The sequence below is a fragment of the Tursiops truncatus genome, chromosome 2 (genome assembly GCF_011762595.2).
Source record: "Tursiops truncatus isolate mTurTru1 chromosome 2, mTurTru1.mat.Y, whole genome shotgun sequence".
In the NCBI taxonomy this organism is placed as follows: Eukaryota; Metazoa; Chordata; class Mammalia; order Artiodactyla; family Delphinidae; genus Tursiops; species Tursiops truncatus.
In genome coordinates, this window is record NC_047035.1 from 172,773,698 (window position 1) to 172,795,009 (window position 21,312).

At 40.0% G+C, this 21,312-nt stretch overlaps 1 protein-coding gene across 3 annotated transcripts in view; it reads left to right on the plus strand.

The window, feature by feature from the left end:
- The window catches only part of EPC1 (enhancer of polycomb homolog 1), a 93,607-nt gene that overhangs the window by 48,413 nt on the left and 23,882 nt on the right, over positions 1-21,312 (plus strand). For all 3 annotated transcript variants that reach the window (XM_019933522.3, XM_019933520.3, XM_019933521.3), the window contains exon 2: positions 15,586-15,745. In XM_019933522.3, the coding sequence (XP_019789081.1) occupies positions 15,586-15,745 (160 nt within the window). The remainder of the gene's footprint in view (positions 1-15,585; positions 15,746-21,312) is intronic.

Below are 21,312 nucleotides of genomic sequence, written 5' to 3' on the forward strand. Positions count from 1 at the left end.
GAATCTCAAGCATTAAACAGAGCGTAAATAACTGTATCTGCATGAAGGGTCTGCAGACTTTCTGTGGACAGTCAGATAGTAAATATTTTAGGCTTTGCAGGCCTTACAGTCTCTGTCACAGCTCTTCTGCTGTTATGGAGCAAAGCAGCCGCGGGCAATATGTAAATGAGCACGTGCGGCTGTGTTCTAATAAAGTATTTACAGAAACAGGTGGTGGGCCAGATTTGCCTCGCTGGCAACAGCTTGCCAAACGCTAGTCTGTATTATTGTCCGTACAAGGGAGACCTATTGCCAGAGATTTCATAGTCTTACATCGTAATACAGCCCTCCTTTTTAAAAATAAATTTAGTAAACTTACCTCACTGTGAGTTGAACAGTGGAGTCAGGAGGTTATATTTCTCCAAACGGATAAAGTCTGTTATTGTAGAAGAGAGTGTTTCCTGTACCACTGTTTAACTGCAACTTTATTTTAATGTTTGCCTTACTCTTTCTGTTTTTTGAATTTTATTTTATTTATTTTTCTATAGCAGGTTCTTATTAGTTAGCTGTTTTATACATATTAGTGTATACATGTCAATCCCAATCTCCCAGTTCATCCCACCACCACCCCTCAACCTTACTTTTTAATACTGAAAATTAAAGGCTTGGTCCCACCAAACATTTATATAAATCACACTAACAGTGGTCAGTACATAATTAGGAAATGTTGACTTCTATATTACTCATTTGGAAAATCATGGTGCATTTCAGCAAATGCAAAACCACTGAGGATGCTTCTGTAAAGAAACTGTTCAACGTTGTCTGTTACTGTCTGTGCGTTTTCCAAAATTATTTAATCACAGAACTCATAGAACAGCTAATTATGTCCCTAGAACTATATTCAGAAGACGGTATTCTGAGGCTCTCTGGTCTCACTGACTTAGGAGATCATGCAGTTACTTAGCAATTCTGGAAGAAGAATTTACATCTCTTGCTCTTGAGTATACAGTCTACTATTTCCCCCCTCATCATTTCGTTCTGCTCTTAGCTTAAAGAAAACAACTATTACAGTTGACCCTTGAACAACATAGGTTTGCACTGTGCAGATCCACTTATACATGGATTTTTTTCTATAAAAACTACACCACTACAGGCCTTCCCTGGCGGTCCAGTTGTTACGACTCTGCGCTCCCATTGCAGGGGGCACGGGTTCGATCCCTGGTCAGAGAACTATGATCCCACATGCCGTGCCGAGTGGGCAAAAAAAGACTACACCACTACAGATCCGTGGTTGGTTGGATCCATGGATGCAGAACCGCAGATGCAGGGAGCCCACTGTAAAGTTGTACTCAGATATTCGACTGACGGGGGGGCAGGGTCTATGCTCCTAGCCCCCGAGTTGTTCAAGGGTAGTCAGCTGTATTTGGAAATAATTTCAAACTTACAGAAAAGTTGCAAGAAAAAGGGGAGTACACCCATGTATACTGATTGTTACCATCGTGTCCCATTTGCTTTGTTTGTGTTTTTCCATACACCCATTCTGTCATACATACACATGCACACGCATGTATTTTTTTTTCCAAACCATTTGAGATTAGTTGCCTATATCATGGCCCTTTACCCCTAAATATTTCAGCAAGTGTTTCATCTTTTATGATGTGGACATTTTTAGAGATTAGCGTCCCTTTGGTTTTTTTGAATAGGGTGATCCCGGTTCGGGTTTGTCTCATGTTTTCCCGGTTACATTCAGGTGTTGCGTTGCCAGCTAGCACATTATATAAACGATGTTATATCCTCATGGCATCACGTTCAGAGGCACATATATCTCTCTGCCCCTCATTGGTAATGTCCTTTTTTTTTTTTATTTTTTGTGGTACGTGGGCCTCTCACTGTTGTGGCCTCTCCCGTTGCGGAGCACAGGCTCCGGACGCGCAGGCTCAGCGGCCATGGCTCACGGGCCCAGCCGCTCCGCGGCATGTGGGATCTTCCCGGACCGGGGCACGAACCCGTGTCCCCTACATCGGCAGGCGGACTCTCAACCACTGCGCCACCAGGGAGGCCCCGGTAATGTTCATTTTGATCACCCAGTCAAGGTGTGGCCCAGTGTCTCCACTGTATCGTTGCTAGTTTTCCCATGAATTCGTAAGTAATCTGTGGGGAATCTACATCCTTTTGAGAGTCGATGCAGTAAAGTTGTTAAGAGCTTGTACTCAAGTCACAGCTGGGTTCGAGTCCAGCTAACTCTATGAACACAGGGAAGTTTATTATCTGTGAAATAGAGGAGGTAGTTGCCATCTCTTTATCTGTCTGTCTATTTATGAGCTTTAAATGAAACAATGAAATAAGAATGTGAAGCTCAGGCCTGGCATGTAATAAATGCTTCGCAAATGTCAGCTATTATTTTAGTTCTGGAAATATGAATTAGTAGGCATAGTAGTAAAGCCTAAGGCTTTATAACCCAAAGCTAAAAAAGACTTCCCGAAGTCATTTCTTCCACGAAGATTAACATTTTATCCAAGATGAATGTGTTTTTAAAGTATCTTCTTACTGAGTTTGTTCTTTGTCTTGGTGTTCTTTCCTACCTGCTGTACCCTGTCCCTTCTGGTATGTGTGAGACAGGTAGTTAAGGGGTGAAACCACTGTCAGGAAATATTCTTTCTGGATTCAGAGTTGTTTGGTTTCCAGTTTCATAAAGATCTTAATTGAACAGACAATTTAAAAATCAGCTGTACCTGTTTTCTGTGTTACTACCACTGTGATAGTCTCCTGTAACTGTCGTCAAAGACTTTCTAAAAGAGGGGTAGATATGCTAGTAGAATTAGAAAGAAATGAGAGCGGTTTAGATGGACTTAAAACACAGGGAGCAGCCTCACATGTAGATATTATTAGAAGGTGCCACGAGGTGCTCCCTGTGGCTGGCGTGTGAAGTTCAGGGTAGAAAGTGGTATGGTGGTGGACTGGCAGAATTAGCTAGCGCTCGACCATCAGGGACCCCATTTTGCCATGCCAGGATCGTAAAGGCAGTAGAGAGCCAAGGATTAAGTGTGAGAGTATCGTGATCAGACTTTTTTTTTTGGCCATACCATGTGGCTTGCAGGATCTTAGTTCCCTGACCAGGGATCAAACGCGTGCCCCCTGCAGTGGAGTCTCAGAGTCTTAACCGCTGGACCGCCAGGGAATTCCCCATACTTTTTGAGGAAGACCACTGACGGTAGCTACAGAAGGGAAGTGGAGAATAGTGTGATGCTAGAGGTGAGAAGGCTAGCTGCAGCCTGGATGTGACAGTGGGATGAGAAAGCACTGAATAATTTCTAGACATGAAGGAGAAGTTTGTAAGATCTGGTGCCTGATTTGGAAATGGGGACGTAGGAAGCAAAAGGGAGCTGGAAAAATCAAGGCTTCTGACTGGGTGACTGGATGTACGATGGTGCGATTCACTGAAATTGATAAGACACAAGGAGGAACAGGTTTGGAGAGTCGGCAGATGGGGACGTTGATGTTAACACGAGATATGTCAGTGGAATATAGAGTAAGAGGTCTTTCTACATGTGCCTAACGTTCAACAGAAATCTGTGCTAGAGAGTAAGATTTTGAATTGTGTCATCAGCGTGCAAATGGTAGTTAAAGCCATGATAGTGGATGAAATTGCAAGAGTGAGTATGTGCAGGGCTAAGGACTAAGACTTGGTATAGCATTTGTTTGTATTAGCCTATAGAAACATGTTTAGTTTTCGATAAGTTTAAATTAGATGTTCAGTTTATTCAGTGCTGTTGCTTTAGGGTCTAACCCCCCAAAATGAGAAACATGTTTGTATTTTATTTGACTGCATGGGTTAAAAGGTATTAAATAACGGCAGATGACTAGCTCTCTGGGGTACATTGGAGGTGCAGAAATCCTCAGCATAAAGATTATAAACAGAAACAAGAGCTTTTTGAGCTGTTTTAACTTTAATTTTTAGGGAAACATTCTGATTAGATTGTAATTTTATGAGAGTAGAAAGAAACTAATTTCAGTCCCTTCCCTTTCACATTGCCAAACATCACACTGGGCAGGCAGACTCTTAATAAGCACAGCACTAACAGCCCACGTCCAAAGGGATGTCAGGGGTACAAATAAGGGACATGAGAAGGTGAGGATCAAAATTAAACTGAAGGGCTTCCCTGGTGGCGCAGTGACTGAGAGTCCGCCTGCCGATGTAGGGGACACGGGTTCGTGCCCCGGTCCGGGAAGATCCCACATGCCGCGGAGCCGCTGCGCCCGTGAGCCATGGCCGCTGAGCCTGCGCGTCCGGAGCCTGTGCTCCGCAACGGGACAGGGCACAGCAGTGAGAGGCCCGCGTACCGCCAAAAAAAAAAAAAAAAAAAAAAAAGTAAAAAAGTAAACTGAATTTTGCCTAGGGCTGCCTTTCCTGTGCTTCTTAGCAACTTTAAGTCCTGAATATGTTATAAGTACCAAATTGACAAATACTTCACACTGACGAGAAACAAGAAGACTGGACAGTTTTACCCATACCTTAGCAAAGGTCTTCCTTTACTGTTTTATAGTCTAGAAGTAAAATAATTTCAGAGTACTGAGCTTTAAGTGAGAGGAGTAGAGAGTAATAGAATCTTTTACCATTTATTTCTTGTAGAAAATATAAGTATCGAACTGCTCTTTTTCTTGCCAAGTAGTCTAATCTGTCTTCAGCTATTTTAAGTGTTTACCCCGAGTATTTTAAGCACAAAAGCAAAATACGTTTGTCTTTTTTTATTTTTTGCTTTTATGAAATTTAATCGTATTTTCTTTTAAGGAAGTCCATTCCAAACCAGAGCAGTTTGTGGACCTTAAATAACTGTTGTAGGGCTTCCCTGGTGGCTCAGTGGCTGAGAGTCCGCCTGCCGAGGCAGGGGACACGGGTTCGTGCCCCGGTCCGGGAAGATCCCACATGCCGCGGAGAGGCTGGGCCCGTGAGCCATGGCCGCTGAGCCTGCGCGTCCGGAGCCTGTGCTGTGCAGCGGGAGAGGCCACAGCAGTGAGAGGCCCGCGTACCGCAAAAAAAAAAAAAAAAAAAAAATTGTTGTAGTTTCACTGGCACATTTGTTCAACAAACATTTATTGTATACGTGTATGTGTTAGGCACAATACTGGATCTGGGGTAGACAAAGCAAAAAAGAATCCCTATCCTTCGTGCATCTTACATTTTGGGGAGAAGAGACAGACGATGAACAAAACAATAAGTAAATTCAGTAGTCTGTGAGGAGGTAAGTGCTACCCAGGAAAAGAAAGCAGGGTAGTGGGATAGAACAGGGTTGAGGGGGAGAGATTCCGTATTTTTTGCAACATTTTACTATGAAAAATTTCAAACGTACTGTGAGGTTGCAAGCATTTTATAGTGACCACCCATGTACCCCGTGGCTAGACTCCACCATTAACATTTCACTCTACTTTGCTTTATCACACATCTGTTCATCTCTGCATCCATCAATCCTTCTTGTTTTGATGCATTTCTAAGTAAATTACAGACATCAGTGCATGTTTCCCTAAATACTTCAGCATACATATCATTAATTAGAGTTCAGCATGTATTTACTGTTTTTTTTTCTTCTGAGGTAAAATTTACATGCAAAGAAATTCACAAATACTTGGTGTATATTAGCTGGATTTTGACAAATTCACCTACTTGTCTAACCCATCCCCCAACAAGATATGGAACTTTACCATCATCCCAGAAAATTCTTTCATTCCCATTCCAGTCAATCCTTGCCCCCAGGCCTCAGAAGCAGCTACTGTTTTTCTTTTTTCTTTCTTTTTTTTTTTTACCGTAGATTAATGTTGCTTGTTTTGAAACGTCACATAAATGGACTCAGAGTGTGGACTGTCTTGTGCAGAGCTATTTTCCCTCACCCCAGTGTTTTGGGGACTTGCCCGTGTCATGCCATGCGTAGGTGGTTTGTTCCGCTGTGTTGCTGGGTGGTCCTCCGTTGTGTCACCGAACCGCAGTTTGTGCACCCGTCCTGATGATGGACGTTCGGGCTGTTTCCACTTTGGGGCTATTACGAATAATAAAACCGTATGAACATTCTCATTCAGGTCCTTTTGTGGGCTTGCATCCTCATTTCTCCTAGGAGTGGGATTGCTGGGCCCTGTGCAACGTGTATGTCTGGTTTCATGAGATCCGCCGCCCCTTTTTCTCACTAACCGTGTCTGAGAGTTGGAGTTGTTCCTCATCCTCAGAGTTGTTCGGTGTGGTCAGCCTTCTCAGTTGTAGCCATTCTGGGGACCGTAGAGTGGAAGAGCTGGTGAAGAATGCTCTGTCTGCAAAGGGGACTTTTGAACCAAGATTTGAAGAAAGTGAGGAAGCGCAAGCCATTCTGAGTTTGACAGAGAGCAAGGAATCTAGTATGACAAGAGCAGAATGGAAGTAAGGGTTGCCTGGGCACAACAAGGAAGGGGAATGTGCACATCCTGTTGGACCTTGTAAGCAGTTTTAAGAACTTTGGCTTTTATTCTGAGTGAGGTGGGAAATAATTGGAATGTTCTAACGGAAGAATGGCATGGTCTGACTTGTATATTAACAGATTACTCTGATTATTGCATGAAGACAGACAGAAATGGAAGCAGGGAAACCAGTCAGAAGGCTGTCGTAATGAGCCAGGCAAGAGCTGGGTGTTCGGATGCAGAACCTGGGAGCCCTTGCTGGAGCACTGTTCCTGAATAGGCATGGCTGTCTGGTTCTCAGGAAAGTCGTCAGGAAGCAGCTGAGAAAGTGATTCGGCTCAGCCCTTCTGTTGTGGTGGCAGTGGAGTCTAGCCCTCCCTGCATAAATGAGCAGGGGTTCAGTAACTTCTTAGGTGGCTTTTTACAAATTAGTCCTCACTTATTTACCCATAAGAAATCTTATACAATATTGTTGCTTTCAAACCTGTTTTTAATTCAGTAACCCAAAAGGTCTAAATGTGGTCTTAATTGTTGTTATGGCTGACCGTTAAGGCCATTATTTTCTTAAATAAATATACTTAATGAATAAGTTGATATAATTTAATCTTTGTTTAGGAATTTGCCCAGTATAACCTTGAATAACTCTTTCTGGTTTGATAATATTTATTAGAACTTACTATAGAGCAGGTAGAAATACCTTTTTCATTTTTTTCATTCAATTTAGTCTTATCGTTATTTTTCTATAATGATATTTTTTAGAATACTGGGTACCTGCAATAAAGGAAAACATAGTTCTAGCTGCTAAGTAGATTACAAAGATAATCTTGTTTATCCCTCATCCTTAAAAGAATTGAGAGTCCCCCATACTACAAGAGAATACATCTTTTAAAGGAAAAGATATAAAGGTTAGTTAGACATAGCATCTAATCTTAAGGAGCTTAACATTTTGGAGATCAGTATGTAGACAAATAAATGATTACAGCACGATTTCTTACGTAGAGGATGTAGTGCTGTAAAAGCACAGATAGGGGAAGCAGAGGGAAGATCGTTTTATTTTATTTTTTTAATAGATCTTTATTGGAGTATAATTACTTCACAATGCTATGTTAGTTTCTGTTGGCAAAGTTAGTTTCTGTTGGCAAAGTTTCTATGGCAAAGCGAATCAGCCATATGCATACATATATCCCCGTATCCCCTCCCTCCCACCCTCCCTATGCCACCCCTCTAGGTCGACACAGAGCACCAAGCTGATCTCCCTGTGCTATGCAGCTGCTTCCCACCAGCCGACTATTTTACGTTCAGTAGTGTATATAGGTACATGCCACTCTCACTTCGCCCCAGCTTCGCCCTCCAACCCCATGTCCTCAAGTCCATTTTCTGTGTCTGTCTCTTTATTCCTGTCCTGCCCCTAGGTTCTTCAGAACCTTTTTTTTTTAGATTCCATATATACGTGTTAGCATAGTGTATTTGTTTTTCTCTTTCTGACTTACTTCACTCTGTATGACAGTCTCTGGGTCCATCCACCTCACTACAAATAACTCAATTTCATTTCTTTTTATGGCTGAGTAATATTCCTTTGTATATATGTGCCACATCCTCTTTATTCATTCATCTGTCGATGGACACTTAGGTTGCTTCCATGTCCTGGCTATTGTAAAGAGAGCTGCAGTGAACATTGGGGTGCATGTGTCTTTTTTTTTTTTACAAACCCACAATTTATTGTTATATTGTTGCTTTAAACAGTCACATGCATTTTAAGAAAAGGGAAACAATCTTTTATATTTACCCATAATTTGGTTCTTTGTTCTCTCCTGATAAATCTGTTTCCATCTGCTATTGTTTCCCTTCCATCTGAAGAACTTCCTTTAGCATTTCTTTTTTAAATTAATTTATTTATTTTTGGCTGCATTGGGTCTTCATTGCTGCTCACGGGCTTTCTCTAGTAGCGGTGAGCAGGGGCTACTCTTCGTTGTGGTTCGCGGGCTTCTCATTGTGGTGGCTTCTCTTGTGGAGCACGGGCTCTAGGCACGCGGGCTTCAGTAGTTGTGGCGTGTGCATGTGTCTTTTTGAATTATGGTTTCCTCAGGGTATATGCTCAGTAGTGGGATTGCTGGGTCGTACGGTAGTTCTATTTTTAGTTTTTTAAGGAACTTCCATACTGTTCTCCATAGTGGCTGTATCGGTTTACATTCCCACCAGCAGTGCAAGTGGGAATTGCACTGCAATTACATTCCCTCTTCTCCACACCCTCTCCAGCATTTATTGTTTGTAGATTTTCTGATAATGGCCTTATTGTGGTTTTGATGTGCATTCCTCTAACGATTAATGATGGTGATGGCAGAGGAGGCAAGAGCATACACGGGAGAAAAGACAGCCTCTTCCATAAGTGGGGCTGGGAAGCTGGACAGCTGCCTATAAAAGAATGAAACTAGAGCACTCCCTAACACCAGACACAAAAATAAACTCCTAATGGAGTAAAGACCTAAATGTAAGGCCAGACACTATCAAACTCTTAGAGGAAAACATAGGACAAACACTTTTTGACATAAACCACAGCAAGATCTTTTTTGACCCACCTCCTAGAGAAATGGGAATAAAAACAAAAATAAACAAATGGGACCTAATGAAACTTAAAAGCTTTTACACAGCAAAGGAAACTATAAACAAGACAAAAAGAAGGATCATTTTAAACCAGACTTTGAAGAACAAGTGGGAATTTCCTTGGGAGTGGGGCTGGCGTATGGTCCATCTGTGTGAGCAAAGGCACACAACAGATGTTTAAGACACAGTACTGTCCCTTCAGATGGGTCTTATCTACCGATACCTAATGTCACTCTTAATCAATAAAAATGATATTTTCTGACTTCTCAAATTTGTGATATGCCCTGTTTATAACCAGTTAACCATTTTGCATTAATTACCAATGTTTTTATCAAAGAGACCATTACCACCTGAAAAGGCAGAAATTTTCTAGGGGTAAGCAAAAATAACAAAGGGGAAAGTAAAAGAAAAACATTAAGTGCTGGAAAGAAAAGAGGGAAAGACGGGTAAGAAAAAAAAGAGATATGTATATAAAACAAATAATAAAAATAAGTAGCAGAGTGACTTGCTGGACTTAGGGTCTGAGGAGGAAGCTAAGATTCCTGCCTGGGTCTCTGTCTCTAAAGCCCACGCTCTTCCAGTGCGCCAGGTGGGCTGAAGTAACAAAAGTGAATATTTGGAGCCTGCAATTGCAGGGTTCATGGGGACACGAAAGTGTGCCTCTGAACTTTCCGAAGATCATCGTTCAGTCTTTTCTGATCCTCTTCTTTATTGTTCACGTTGCTATGTATAGAAAACATTATCATTACTTGCAGCGCAAGAGGCTTTTAAAGTAAATTGCCTAATCGTAAGTTACGATTCATCTGATTCCATTTTATGTAAGGTTGACTATCTTAAAATTCTTTAGATTATTTAATAGTATTTACTTTGTTCCCTGTAAGATCAGATTTGAGAGGGTATACCTTTGTTATTTTATGAAAAATGGGAATTGATCCTGGTGTTTTGATGATTAACTCTTAAATTGCACCTGAGCCTAGTTATTATAAATATTCTATGATATAAAGAAACTTTACCCTCCCAGGGTGTCAAGCTAGTAAGTGGTCTTCACACACAGCTACTTCCTTTTCTTAAAATAATCTTTTAACTCCTGTTCTAGCTTAAATGTCACTTGGCACTAGTGAAAGTGATACTGTCCTTGAAATCCCTTTCCTATTTATATTTCCCATTAACACATTGTTCTTTTCCTTCACAGCACTTATCACACTTTACAGTTTATTTTTAGGGCTGTTTTATTAGTGTCTGTCCTCCCTACTACAGTGTCAGGAACCGTGCTATTTTATTTACCATTGTGTTCCCAGGAGAGGCACATAGTGGGCAGTCAGTAAATATGGACTAAGTTAATTAATGAGAAGCTTAAGCCCAGCTGTTCTGCCCTGTATCTCCAGTTGTTGTCCTATACCCGCATTTCCCAAACTGCATTACAAAAGTTCTCCATGAGCTATTAATGGATACTTTCTGAAAAAATGATTCTGTGGTCATAGATTTGGAATGACTGAACCCTCTGTCATGAGCAAACACAGTTTACATTGCCGTGTTAAAAGCTTTCATTCCAAAAGTTTAAAAATCCAACGTTCTCTCTTTTTTTTTTTAACTGTCAGACTCATTATTGGACTACCTATTGATAATTTGAAATTAAGTATTCCAGTGAACACAGTTTGGGAAGGCTGGCTTATTCAGTGCTGCAAGTAGATGTATTTAGAAGTTTCATTGACAGATATTATCTTCCAGGAACATCTGGCATTTTATATAATTGTAATTTAGGATCGGATCATCTTAGTTATTTAGTCAAGGCATTCAATAAGTAATTATTGAATTGAATTCATAGCTCATCTTATTCTAATTTATTTCATGTATTACTTGGCTTCACCATTTCACAGCTTCCTACTCAAAGCAAAAATTTCATTTTCACTTATAATTTAATGTTACTTTAATATAATTTAATGTTTTTTTCTTGGAAGTAGATGTATATAGTTTGGGGTTTTAAAAATACGTTCTTTACCTGGAAAGCTGCAAGTGTAATGTTTTACTCTGGAACTAAACTTGACTTAAATGGGAAGGGTTTTACTGAACTAAATAAATTGTGTCTTTCAGAAATTACCTTTGTTTTAGAAAATCATGTAGTGAGATGTACTCAAATATTTTTTGTCAAAAAGAATTACAAAGAATTTTAGAAAATAAGGGAAATAAAATTATAGAAGAGTATTTCAAAATTATATCACCAGGAGGTGATCTGTTAACTGGTGTACATACTTTGAAACTTGACACATATGTGTGCCTGCTTGCATCTGTGTGGTATGTGTGTGTGTGTACATACACAGATACCTACATACATATTCATTCAACAGATATTTAAGCACCATGCTTTGTACTCGGCACTGTTTTCGGGTGGTTATTTAGCAGTGAACAAAATAGACAAAAATCCCTGCCCTCACGATGCTTAGATTGTGGGGGGGGGGGGGAGGAAGGGGTGACAACAGTAAACAAACCAAGCATATGACATGTCAGAGGACTGTAAGAGCTTTGGAAAAATATAGCAGTGAGAAGAATAAAGGAGCATAGAGAGAAGGATTGTTACGTGTTCAGCTGCTTTTAGACTTTTTCCTATATTTGTGTGTGTTCAATTATGTCTTTTGCTTTTAAAAAAGATTAAATACAAATATCCTGAACATACAATTTTCAGATCTGTCTTTTTACTTAATAAATTGATGGGTTTTTCCATTTCATTAAATATTATTCTGAACCATTTAAAGGCTATGCATGTTCCATTTTCTAGAATATGGTCCGTTTTCTAGACAGCAGCCAGGCTGATCTTTAAAATCCTTCAGCCACTGTTGCTCTTAGTACAAGGACAAATCTGTAACATGCCCCATGTCCCTGCATGATTTGACCCTGACCCCCTTTGCACTCTCACCCCCTGTGCTCCAGCCACACCGGCACCTGTGTGTGGTCTCCTTCCCATCCTCGAGTCTTTGTACAGACACAGGGCTACAGTAAATAGGAAGGTTTAAGGTTATAGTTACACACCAGTTGTTGAGTGATTTTTAAGGCTTAGAAGAACATATTTGTTGTATATTGTACATATCTTGGCTCCTTATGTTCCTTATGAGGAAATTTTGTCGAATATTTTATAAAACAAAAAAACACATGGAAGATTTTTTTAAAGCAGTATTTACTATAATATTGATAAAAAGTTTGATTTCATGATTCTAGGAAAATGGATATAAAGATAAGGAAGTCTTTCTACAGAATGCTGTTAACACTAGGAAGAATAGGAATGGTAACAAGCGTATGGTAAATCTTCAGCTTCTCTAGTAATGAAAGGTACACATTTGCTACCACGTTTTAGGTAGGTAGTGTGTCTCAGCCATTTTATCTTAACCACAATCCCATATGGTAGGTACACAGTATACATTTATAGGTAATAAAACTTGCTGGTATGAATATCTTGTCCCAAGTCCCAAAGTCATGGAGCTAGTAAACGGTGGAGCCAACCTTCCAACCCAGAGCGCTCCCGATTGCAAGTCATGTTCTTCACCACCACACTACAGTGCCTGTAAGAAATCTAAAGCCTTAGTGGCCCCATTTCACACCTAGAAAGTAATTTTCATTGTGGTTCATCTAGAGAAATGAATGAAACAGCCAGGAAAGTTCTGAAAAAGAATCACGAGGAGTGAATGTAGTATCTAGTCAGCACTAGATAATAAAATGTAGTCTGCGGCTGCACTTTGAAAAACACGTTAAATACTAGCAGAGGAGGCAGTTGAGTAGAGGAGGGCAAAAGAACTTGGAAATACTCCCAAGTGCAAGTGGAATTCTGAGAAAGGCACATTTTTAGTCATTAAAATAGGGAATAGGTGATTTTATGCATGACATTCATACACCCTTCGAGATGGCTTGCTGTCTCTCCGTATACAAAAAAATAAACCGTCTCTCACATGTTCACCTACACAGAGAAATGCTAATGGATTAAGGACAAAATGCAAATGAAGAATAGTGTGCCTCACTCCCCCGCTCCCTCCTTGAGTTTGATGTAAGTAGGGGGCATAGGTCACAGAAAATTTCTCTTGCTCTTTGAGGGTATCTGAGAGGAGAAGAGTACACCTGTGATTGATTTCCCCCCTGGGGCTCAGAAGCACCCTGTGTCAGAGGGCACAAGGGCCAGTACACACGCCCATAGGCTGTTCGGAGTCACCCCTCCCCCCCTCACACTTAGTTTCTACCAGCTCCCAGGAGCCACAAGGCAGCCTGAATCAAAGATAAGTTGAGTTATAAAAATGAAAGGTTTTGTTTACACACCCTAGTTTGTGACTATACGATTTATACCTGTTACTAAGGATGACAGAATCATAAAGGAAAAGGTTAATAAATTTGACTAATAGAACTTTCCCGTGTGGAAAAAATCCTCTAAACAAAATCAGAAGTCAAACTTCAGGAAAACAGTTGTCAGTTTTATTACATGGGGGCTAATTTCCTTAATATTGAAAAGGAAAATAATCCACATATTTAAACATCAATGAGAAAAAGAAAAGCAGCACTTTTGAAAATGAGCAAACAGCAACACGTAAGGGAAGAAAAACTCATTGTAAAGAAATTAACCTAAAATAAAATGGGTCATTTTAAAATTGAAAAGAGATGTTAAGGAGTTACTGCAAGGAGTGGTAGGAATATGCGCTGTAACTTCATATACCCTTTGAGCGCTTCCGTCTCTTGTCCTACAGATGCTTTCACGGGCTCACAAAGGTGTCTCATGCATATAGTAGTACAGGATTGGTTTTTGCAGCGTTCAGGGAGAAGGATAGGCATTTAAGTTGCTTCCAGGGTTTTTTCCCTATCAATTCGTGTCTGGTTAAATAAGTTACGGTACATCCACATAGTGGAATACAATGCAGCTGTTGCAAAAATGGTAGTGAAAGTATCAGTATGGAAAAATCTCCGAGGTATGTCAAGGGACCAAAGCCCTAGGGATAAAGCTCTGTATGTTGCGCAGCAGAATCCTAGGTGTGAATTGATATATACGTATATGTAACATTAACAGAGGCTACGTATGAAGACTGGAATTTTTTGTTTTCATACTGTTGGAATGTTTTTCATCCTTCAACGTGTATTTTATATACAGTATTTTAAAAACTAGCTTAAATTTAATGAAATGTTTATCAAAATTCAATGATGATGGGGTGGGTGAGAACAGGTATTTCTGTGGCAGCTGGTGAAAATCTTTCTGTGTGGCACCTCAACCAAAGCTTATTTTGAGCACCTGTAACTGCCAAGCATTGTACTAAACATTTAATGCGCATTTAGCTTACTTAAATCTCCAACCATCCGTGGAAGATTCTATTTTTCTTTTCCTGGAGGAAACAGATTTAGAAGAATGAAGTGTCTTGCCAGGAGTCACAAAGTCTGGAGCCTTTGCCTTCAATCCCTATACTTTACTACCGTTCAAAAAGGGCTCCAGAAATTCAGAAGAAAGGTTATTACTCGAAACACAGACCAGGTTTGAATCCGTGTCAGCTTCGTGAATGAAAAATGGAGACAATAATCTGTACCCTTCTTTGGAATGATCATATTAGTTGATTTGTATGACATTTATGAAACACTGTATGAATAAGCAATTAGAATCGATAAAATATTTTTTATACAAAGCCTGCTTTCGTCATACAGTACGTTCGAATGTTTTAACCCTCTTTTTAAAACAGTCTCATCTGTAGAATGCAAACTTCTTTTTTAAAAATAAATTTATGTATTATTTTTGGCTGCGGTGAGTCTTCGTTGCTGTGCACGGGCTTTCTCTAGTTGCAGCGAGCGGGAGCTACTCTTGGTTGCGGTGCGCAGGCTTCTCACTGCGGTGGCTTCTCTTGTTGCGGAGCGTGGGCTCTAGGCACGCGGGCTTCGGTAGTTGTGGCACGTGGGCTCAGTAGTTGTGGCTCGCGCGTTCTAGAGCGCAGGCTCAGTAGTCGTGCTGCACGGGCTTAGTTGGTCCGAGGCATGTGGGATCTTCCCGGACCAGGGCTCGAACCCATGTCCCCTGCATTGGCGGGCGGATTCTTAACCACTGCACCACCAGGGAAGTCCCTATAAAATGCAAACTTTAATAACAGTTTTAGTCAGTTTTTGGAATCTTTTGTATAATTTAACTCTCAATTTCGGTGTAGTACCTTTTCTTAAATTGAGGAAATAGGGCTTCCCTGGTGGCGCAGTGGTTGAGAGTCCGCCTGCCGATGCAGGGGATGCAGGTTCATGCCCCGGTCCGGGAAGATCCCACATGCCGAGGAGCGGCTGGGCCCATGACCCATGGCCGCTGAGCCTGTGCGTCCGGAGCCTGTGCTCCGCAACGGGAGAGGCCGCAACAATGAGAGGCCCGCGTACCACAAAAAAAAAAAAAAAAAAAAAAAAAATTGAGGAAATATACAGTGTATCTGACAAAATCTTGTTTCTATTCAAAATGTTTTTACCACAACTGTATTGTTAGCATCCTTGCAAGGCTACTAAAATTCCTCTATTTTAAAAACAAATGAAAACCTCTTCATGAGGCTACATGTTCTGTTTGCTAGTTTTTTAATACGTAACTTACCTCTTTTTCCCTCTTTTTAGGAACACCATCTTCAGCGGGCTATCTCGGCACAGCAGGTGTATGGCGAGAAGAGGGACAACATGGTCATTCCAGTCCCGGAGGCAGAAAGCAACATCGCTTACTATGAGTCCATTTACCCCGGGGAGTTCAGGATGCCAAAGCAGCTCATTCACATACAGCGTAAGTAATTCCTCTTCTGGTAACTGTACTGTGCATTCTCTTCTTCTGTAACTCTCGGCAGGTTTTTATCAGTTCGGGGCCATTTTCAGTACCCACTTCACTGACCAGAATCAGCTTGAGAGTTATTAGAGCCCATTTTCACCTTTTATAATTGTGCTTGAGCTCTCTGCCTGACAGAAAAGATAGCATTTTCATCCCAGATTTTTGGCTTCATCTCAATATGGGACCTTATGCTACTGTAGATGAGTAGGATAAAGAATATACCTTAGATGTAGAGATCATTTTCTTACTCTTCAGAAATAGTAATGTTAATTGCCTTAAAGAATTTCTTAATAGAAGTCAGAGGTCAGCAAACCTTTTCTGTAAGTATTTCAGGCTTTGCGGGTCATTCAGTCTCTGTCACAGCTATTTTACTCTGTGTTCCAATAAAACTGTATTGACTAAAACAGATGGCAACCCAGTATTGGCCTACGGGCTGTAGTCTGCCAACCCCGTCTGTGTTTCTACTAATATTTTTCGTTTTTTCTTTTTTGGCCGAGCTGCGCGGCTTGTGGGATCTTAGTTCCCTAACCAGGGATCGAACCCAGACCCTTGGCAGTGAAAGTGCTGAGTCCTTACCACCTGACTGCCAGAGAATTCCCCTAATTTTTATAAATATAGCATTTTTAATTGGTAACTTGTCTCACTTGGTACTGATAGGCTCTTCATTGGAAATGATCCTTTGATAGCTAATCACATTTGATGATGAACAGCTGAGAGCTTGTAGACTTAGGCAAATATATTTCATTCACTCAGTCCCCACGTAGTGGACAAGTTAAACAGATAATTGAAAGGTTACTAAGGTAAAATTGCTACAGCTTTCATTGTGGTCTTGCTGACCTTTATGATCAAGAGGTTTTTCCAGGGGCCTGTTTCAACTTTTTCTCAGGACAATATAAATCTGTTTTGTTCTTATTGTTCTTTCTACGGACATAGAGAAACTAGCTTTAACCAGTTTCCAGCTTATTAACTACTTTTCTGACTCATTTAACCTCTCTCCAGATGATCTAGTTCCTGTCCTGGATTCTAAGCATTTTTTTTTTTAACTATTTCTTGAATATGAAAACTAAAAGTAGACATAATGCCTTTATTGGCTCTTATCAGTTCTGTATTGGCGTTTGATAGTTTTAACTTGTAATGTTTTTTCATCTTTACCTCTGACTTGTACCTAATCTTCCTGACTTCCTTTAGAAAAAAAAGAAATTTTTCCAATTTATTAAAGGCTACTTTGAAGTGAACCAAACAAGCAGCATGTGTTTTCTTGCCCACTCACATGTTTAATAACATGTCAGACACAGACATTCTAAACAATTTTGACCAGTATTAAGGACCTAAAAATTAGTTCTCTGGAAAATCATGTCAGTGTGAAAGTACCAGAACTGATCCTTCCTCTACAGGTGAACTAGAGCCACACTGCATTCCACAGCCACAGGCTGTATTATCTCACGAATACAGGCTTTTAGGTTGAAGCAGCACTGAGCAAGATAAAATTACATTAATCAATTTACATTATCATTACTATCAGAAAAAAAAATTTGAATGCATGTTTTACAAATAGTTGCTTATTGATGACCAAAATTCACAAACCACATTTTATTTGTAGCTCATGGATTAAATTGTGGTCAGAAGAGTCAAAAGGGACTGTATTTAAAAAGGAATTGACTTTGTTGACATTGTAATCAAATAATAGTAATAAAATGGGAGCAGAATTGTGAATTATTTTGGGAAAAATTTTTTTGCATCGGTACAAATTTGGAAAGATGTATTACATTGGAATGTTAATAAAGACAGCTAAATTAGTGTTAGCTGCCTTTGGATTTCTTTTAACATTTTGTCTTGGATGATTATAGATTCACAGAACATGTGAAGCCTTGTATAATCACCACCACAATTAAGATAATTGTACCATCACCCCAAGACTCCATCTTGTTGCTCCTTTAAATGCACCCCTAGCCCCGGCAACCACTAGTCTGTTCTCCATCTCTGTAATTATGTTTGTTGATGAAGGTAACATAGATGAAATCATGCAGTATATATCCTTTTGAGACTGACTTTTTCCTCTTAGCATAGCCTCCTTGACGTTCATCCAAGCTGTTGCATGTATCAGTAGTCCTTCTTTCCTCTTGCTGAGCAGTCTTCCGTGATCCATGTGCACTGCATGTTTCACTGCTCACCCACTGAAAGACATTTGGGTAGTTTCCAGATTTTAACTATTGATATTTCAAATAAAGCTGCTATGAGTGTTCATGTACAGATTTTTGAGTGAACATAAATTTTTATTTCTCTGGCTTAATTACCTTAAGAGTAGTTGCTGGGTCATACATTTTTAGTTTGACAAGAACGTCTACACTGTATCCCAGAGTGGAGGTACTGTTTTACATTATCATCAGCAGTGTATGTGTGATCCAGTTTCTCCTGTATCCTTGCCAGCATTTGAGGTTATCACTTTTTAATTTTAGCCATTCTAATAGGTGTGCAGTGATATCTCATTGTACTTTTTTTTTTTTTTTTTTTTTGCGGTACGCGGGCCTCTCACTGTTGTGGCCTCTCCCGTTGTGGAGCACAGGCTCCGGACGCGCAGGGTCAGCGGCCATGGCTCATGGGCCCAGCCGCTCCGCGGCATGTGGGATCTTCCCGGACCAGGGCACGAACCCGTGTCCCCTGCATCGGCAGGCGAACTCTCAACTACTGCGCCACCAGGGAAGCCCTCTCATTGTACTTTAAATTTGTGTTTCTCTAAATGGCTAACATGTTAAACGTCTTCTCATGTGTTTGCCATCTATATATCTTATTTGGTGAAATCATCGCACAGGTCTTTTGCCCATTTTCTAATTAGATTGTTTATTTTAATGTTGAGTTTTGAGGATTTTGTTTTGTTTATATATTCTAGACACACGCCTTTGTCATATGTGATCTGGAAATATTTTCTCCCAGTATATAATTTGTCTTTTCATTCTCTTAACAGATTTTCACAGAGCAGAAGTTTTTAATTTTGATGAGATCCATTTACCAATTTTCCTCTTACAGTTCATGATTTTGGTATCAACTCTAAGAATACTCTTTGTTTTGCCTGGGGTCCAAAGATTTTGTCGTATGACCTGTTCTGGAAGTTTCACAGTTTTACATTTTACATTTTTTTTTTATTTAATAAATTTATTTGTTTTTGGCTGCGTTGGGTCTTCGTTTAGTTGCAGCGAGTGGGGGCTACTCTTTGTCTAGTTGCAGCGAGCGGGGGCTACTCTTCGTTGCTGTGCACAGGCTTCTCACTGCGGTGGCTTCTCTTGTTGCGGAGCATGGGCTCTAGGTGCGCGAGCTTCAGTAGTTGCGGCACGTGGGCTCAGTAGTTGTGGCTCGTGGGCTCTAGAGCACAGGCTCAGTAGTTGTGGCTCACGGGCTTAGTTGCTCCTCGGCATGTGGGATCTTCCCGGACCAGGGCTCGAACCCGTGTCCCCTGCATTGGCAGGAGGATTCTTAACCACTGCGCCACCAGGGAAGTCCCTTCCTTTTACGTTTAAGTATGTGATCAATTTTGAGTGTGAGGTTTAGGTCATGGTGTTCCCCCTGCCTCCATTCTGGGTATCTAATTGTTCCAGCACCATTTATTGAAAAAGTGATCCCTCCTCCATTGATTGCTTTTGCTTCTTGGCAAGAAATTAATTATGCATGTTGATGAGTCTCTATTTCTGGCTTCTGTTCATCCACTATTCCACTGATTTCTGTGTTTATCCCGAGACAGTACCACTGTCCTGATTACTGCAGCTCTATGATAATCCTTAACATCAGGGAGAGTACTTCCTCCTTTATTTTTCTCCTTCAAGATTGTTTTGGGTATTCTAGGGCTTTTCCCTGTAAATATTACAATAAGTTTGTATCTGCAAAGAAACCTGCTGAGGTTTTGATAGAAATTGCACTTAACCCTATAGATCATTGTAGGGAGAGCTGACATCTTTCCTGTGTTGAGTCTTCCAGCCCACGACCACTGTGTGACCCTCCAAGTATTTAGGTCTTCTTTGATTTCTTTTATAAAGTTGAGACTTTTTAATTTTCATCATAGAGAGCCATGGTTTTTTAGTACTTCTTTTTAGATTTATACCTGTTTTCTTTGGAACATTTGAAAATGGTATTGCACTTTTGATTTTGGTTTCCACTTTTTCATTGTATACAGAAATGCAGCTTAATTGTATGTTGAGCTTATGTCCTGTGGCCTTAACTGAAATTACATATTAGTTCTTGGAGATGTTTGCAGATTCTTTGGGATTTTCTGAATGGAAAATCATGTCGTAGTCTGCAAATAGAAATGGTTTTGTTTTTCCTTTCCAACCTGTATGTCTTTAATTGCTTTCTTGCCTTAGTATAGTGGTTAGAACTTGAATATGATTTTAAAATAAGAATGGTGAGAGCAGACATCCTTGCCTTGTTCCTGATCTTAGAGGGAAGGAATTTAGTCTTTCACCATTAAGTATTATGTCACCTGTAGGGTGGTTTCTTTTTGTAGTTGCTTCTATGAGATTGAGGAAGTTCCCCTGTATTCCTAGGGTACTGGGAGTTTGTATCATGACTGTTGAATTTGTCAAATGCTTTTTCTGCAATGACATTGCAGAATGACAATGCAAATGCTTTTTCTGCATTGACATTGACATTGATAAGGCCATGTGATTTTTTTTTTTCCTTCTTTAGCCTTTGATACGATAGGTTGTATTGGTTGGTTTTCAAATATTGAACCAGCCTTGCATACCTGGAATAAATCCCACTTGGCTGTGGTGTATTATTTTTTTCATACATTGTTAGGTGCGATTTTATTGAGGAGTTTTGCATCTAAATTCATGAAAGATATTGGCCGGTAGTCTTTTGTGTTTGTGTGCTCTGCCTTGTCAGGTTTTGGTATCAGGGTAATACTGGCCTCATAAAACAAGTTGGGAAGTGTTTCCTCTTATTTTCTGGAAGAAATTGTGTAAAATTGATGTTAATTCTTTAAAAATTGGTATTGGCTTTTAGTATACTACAATACACAAGAAAAGGCTAGTTATACTGTAAATTTCTGCAAAGTTAAAATTGAATCTTGAATGCCAGGTGGTCTAAGAAGTTGCTTGTGAAGGGTACATTGCCTTGAATTATGTATGTAGACCGGTTCATTTCAATTCTCATAATTTCTATTTTGTAAAACTCTTAAACTAATTTACACAAACTGCTCCTTGGAGTTTTAAAGATGATAATTAGTATTGCCTAAAAAAGTAATGATAAACACGTTTGAGAATTATTGCCTGTTATATTCTCCTTCCACCCCCAGAGTTACAATGCATATTACTTATAGGCTCTGGGAATCTCACAGTTAAAAAAGAAAGTTTCTTTTAACCCAGCATTTTCAAAATATATTCATTACATGTTATCTGTTAACATTTCATTGAACATTTATTTGGAAAATCTCAACGTTTTCCTTGTCTTTTAACAGGCTTAGGAAAGAGAGCATAATTTTCTCCTATCAGAGCTGTAAAGGAAGAAACCTGTATTAAAACCATCATCCCCTTCTT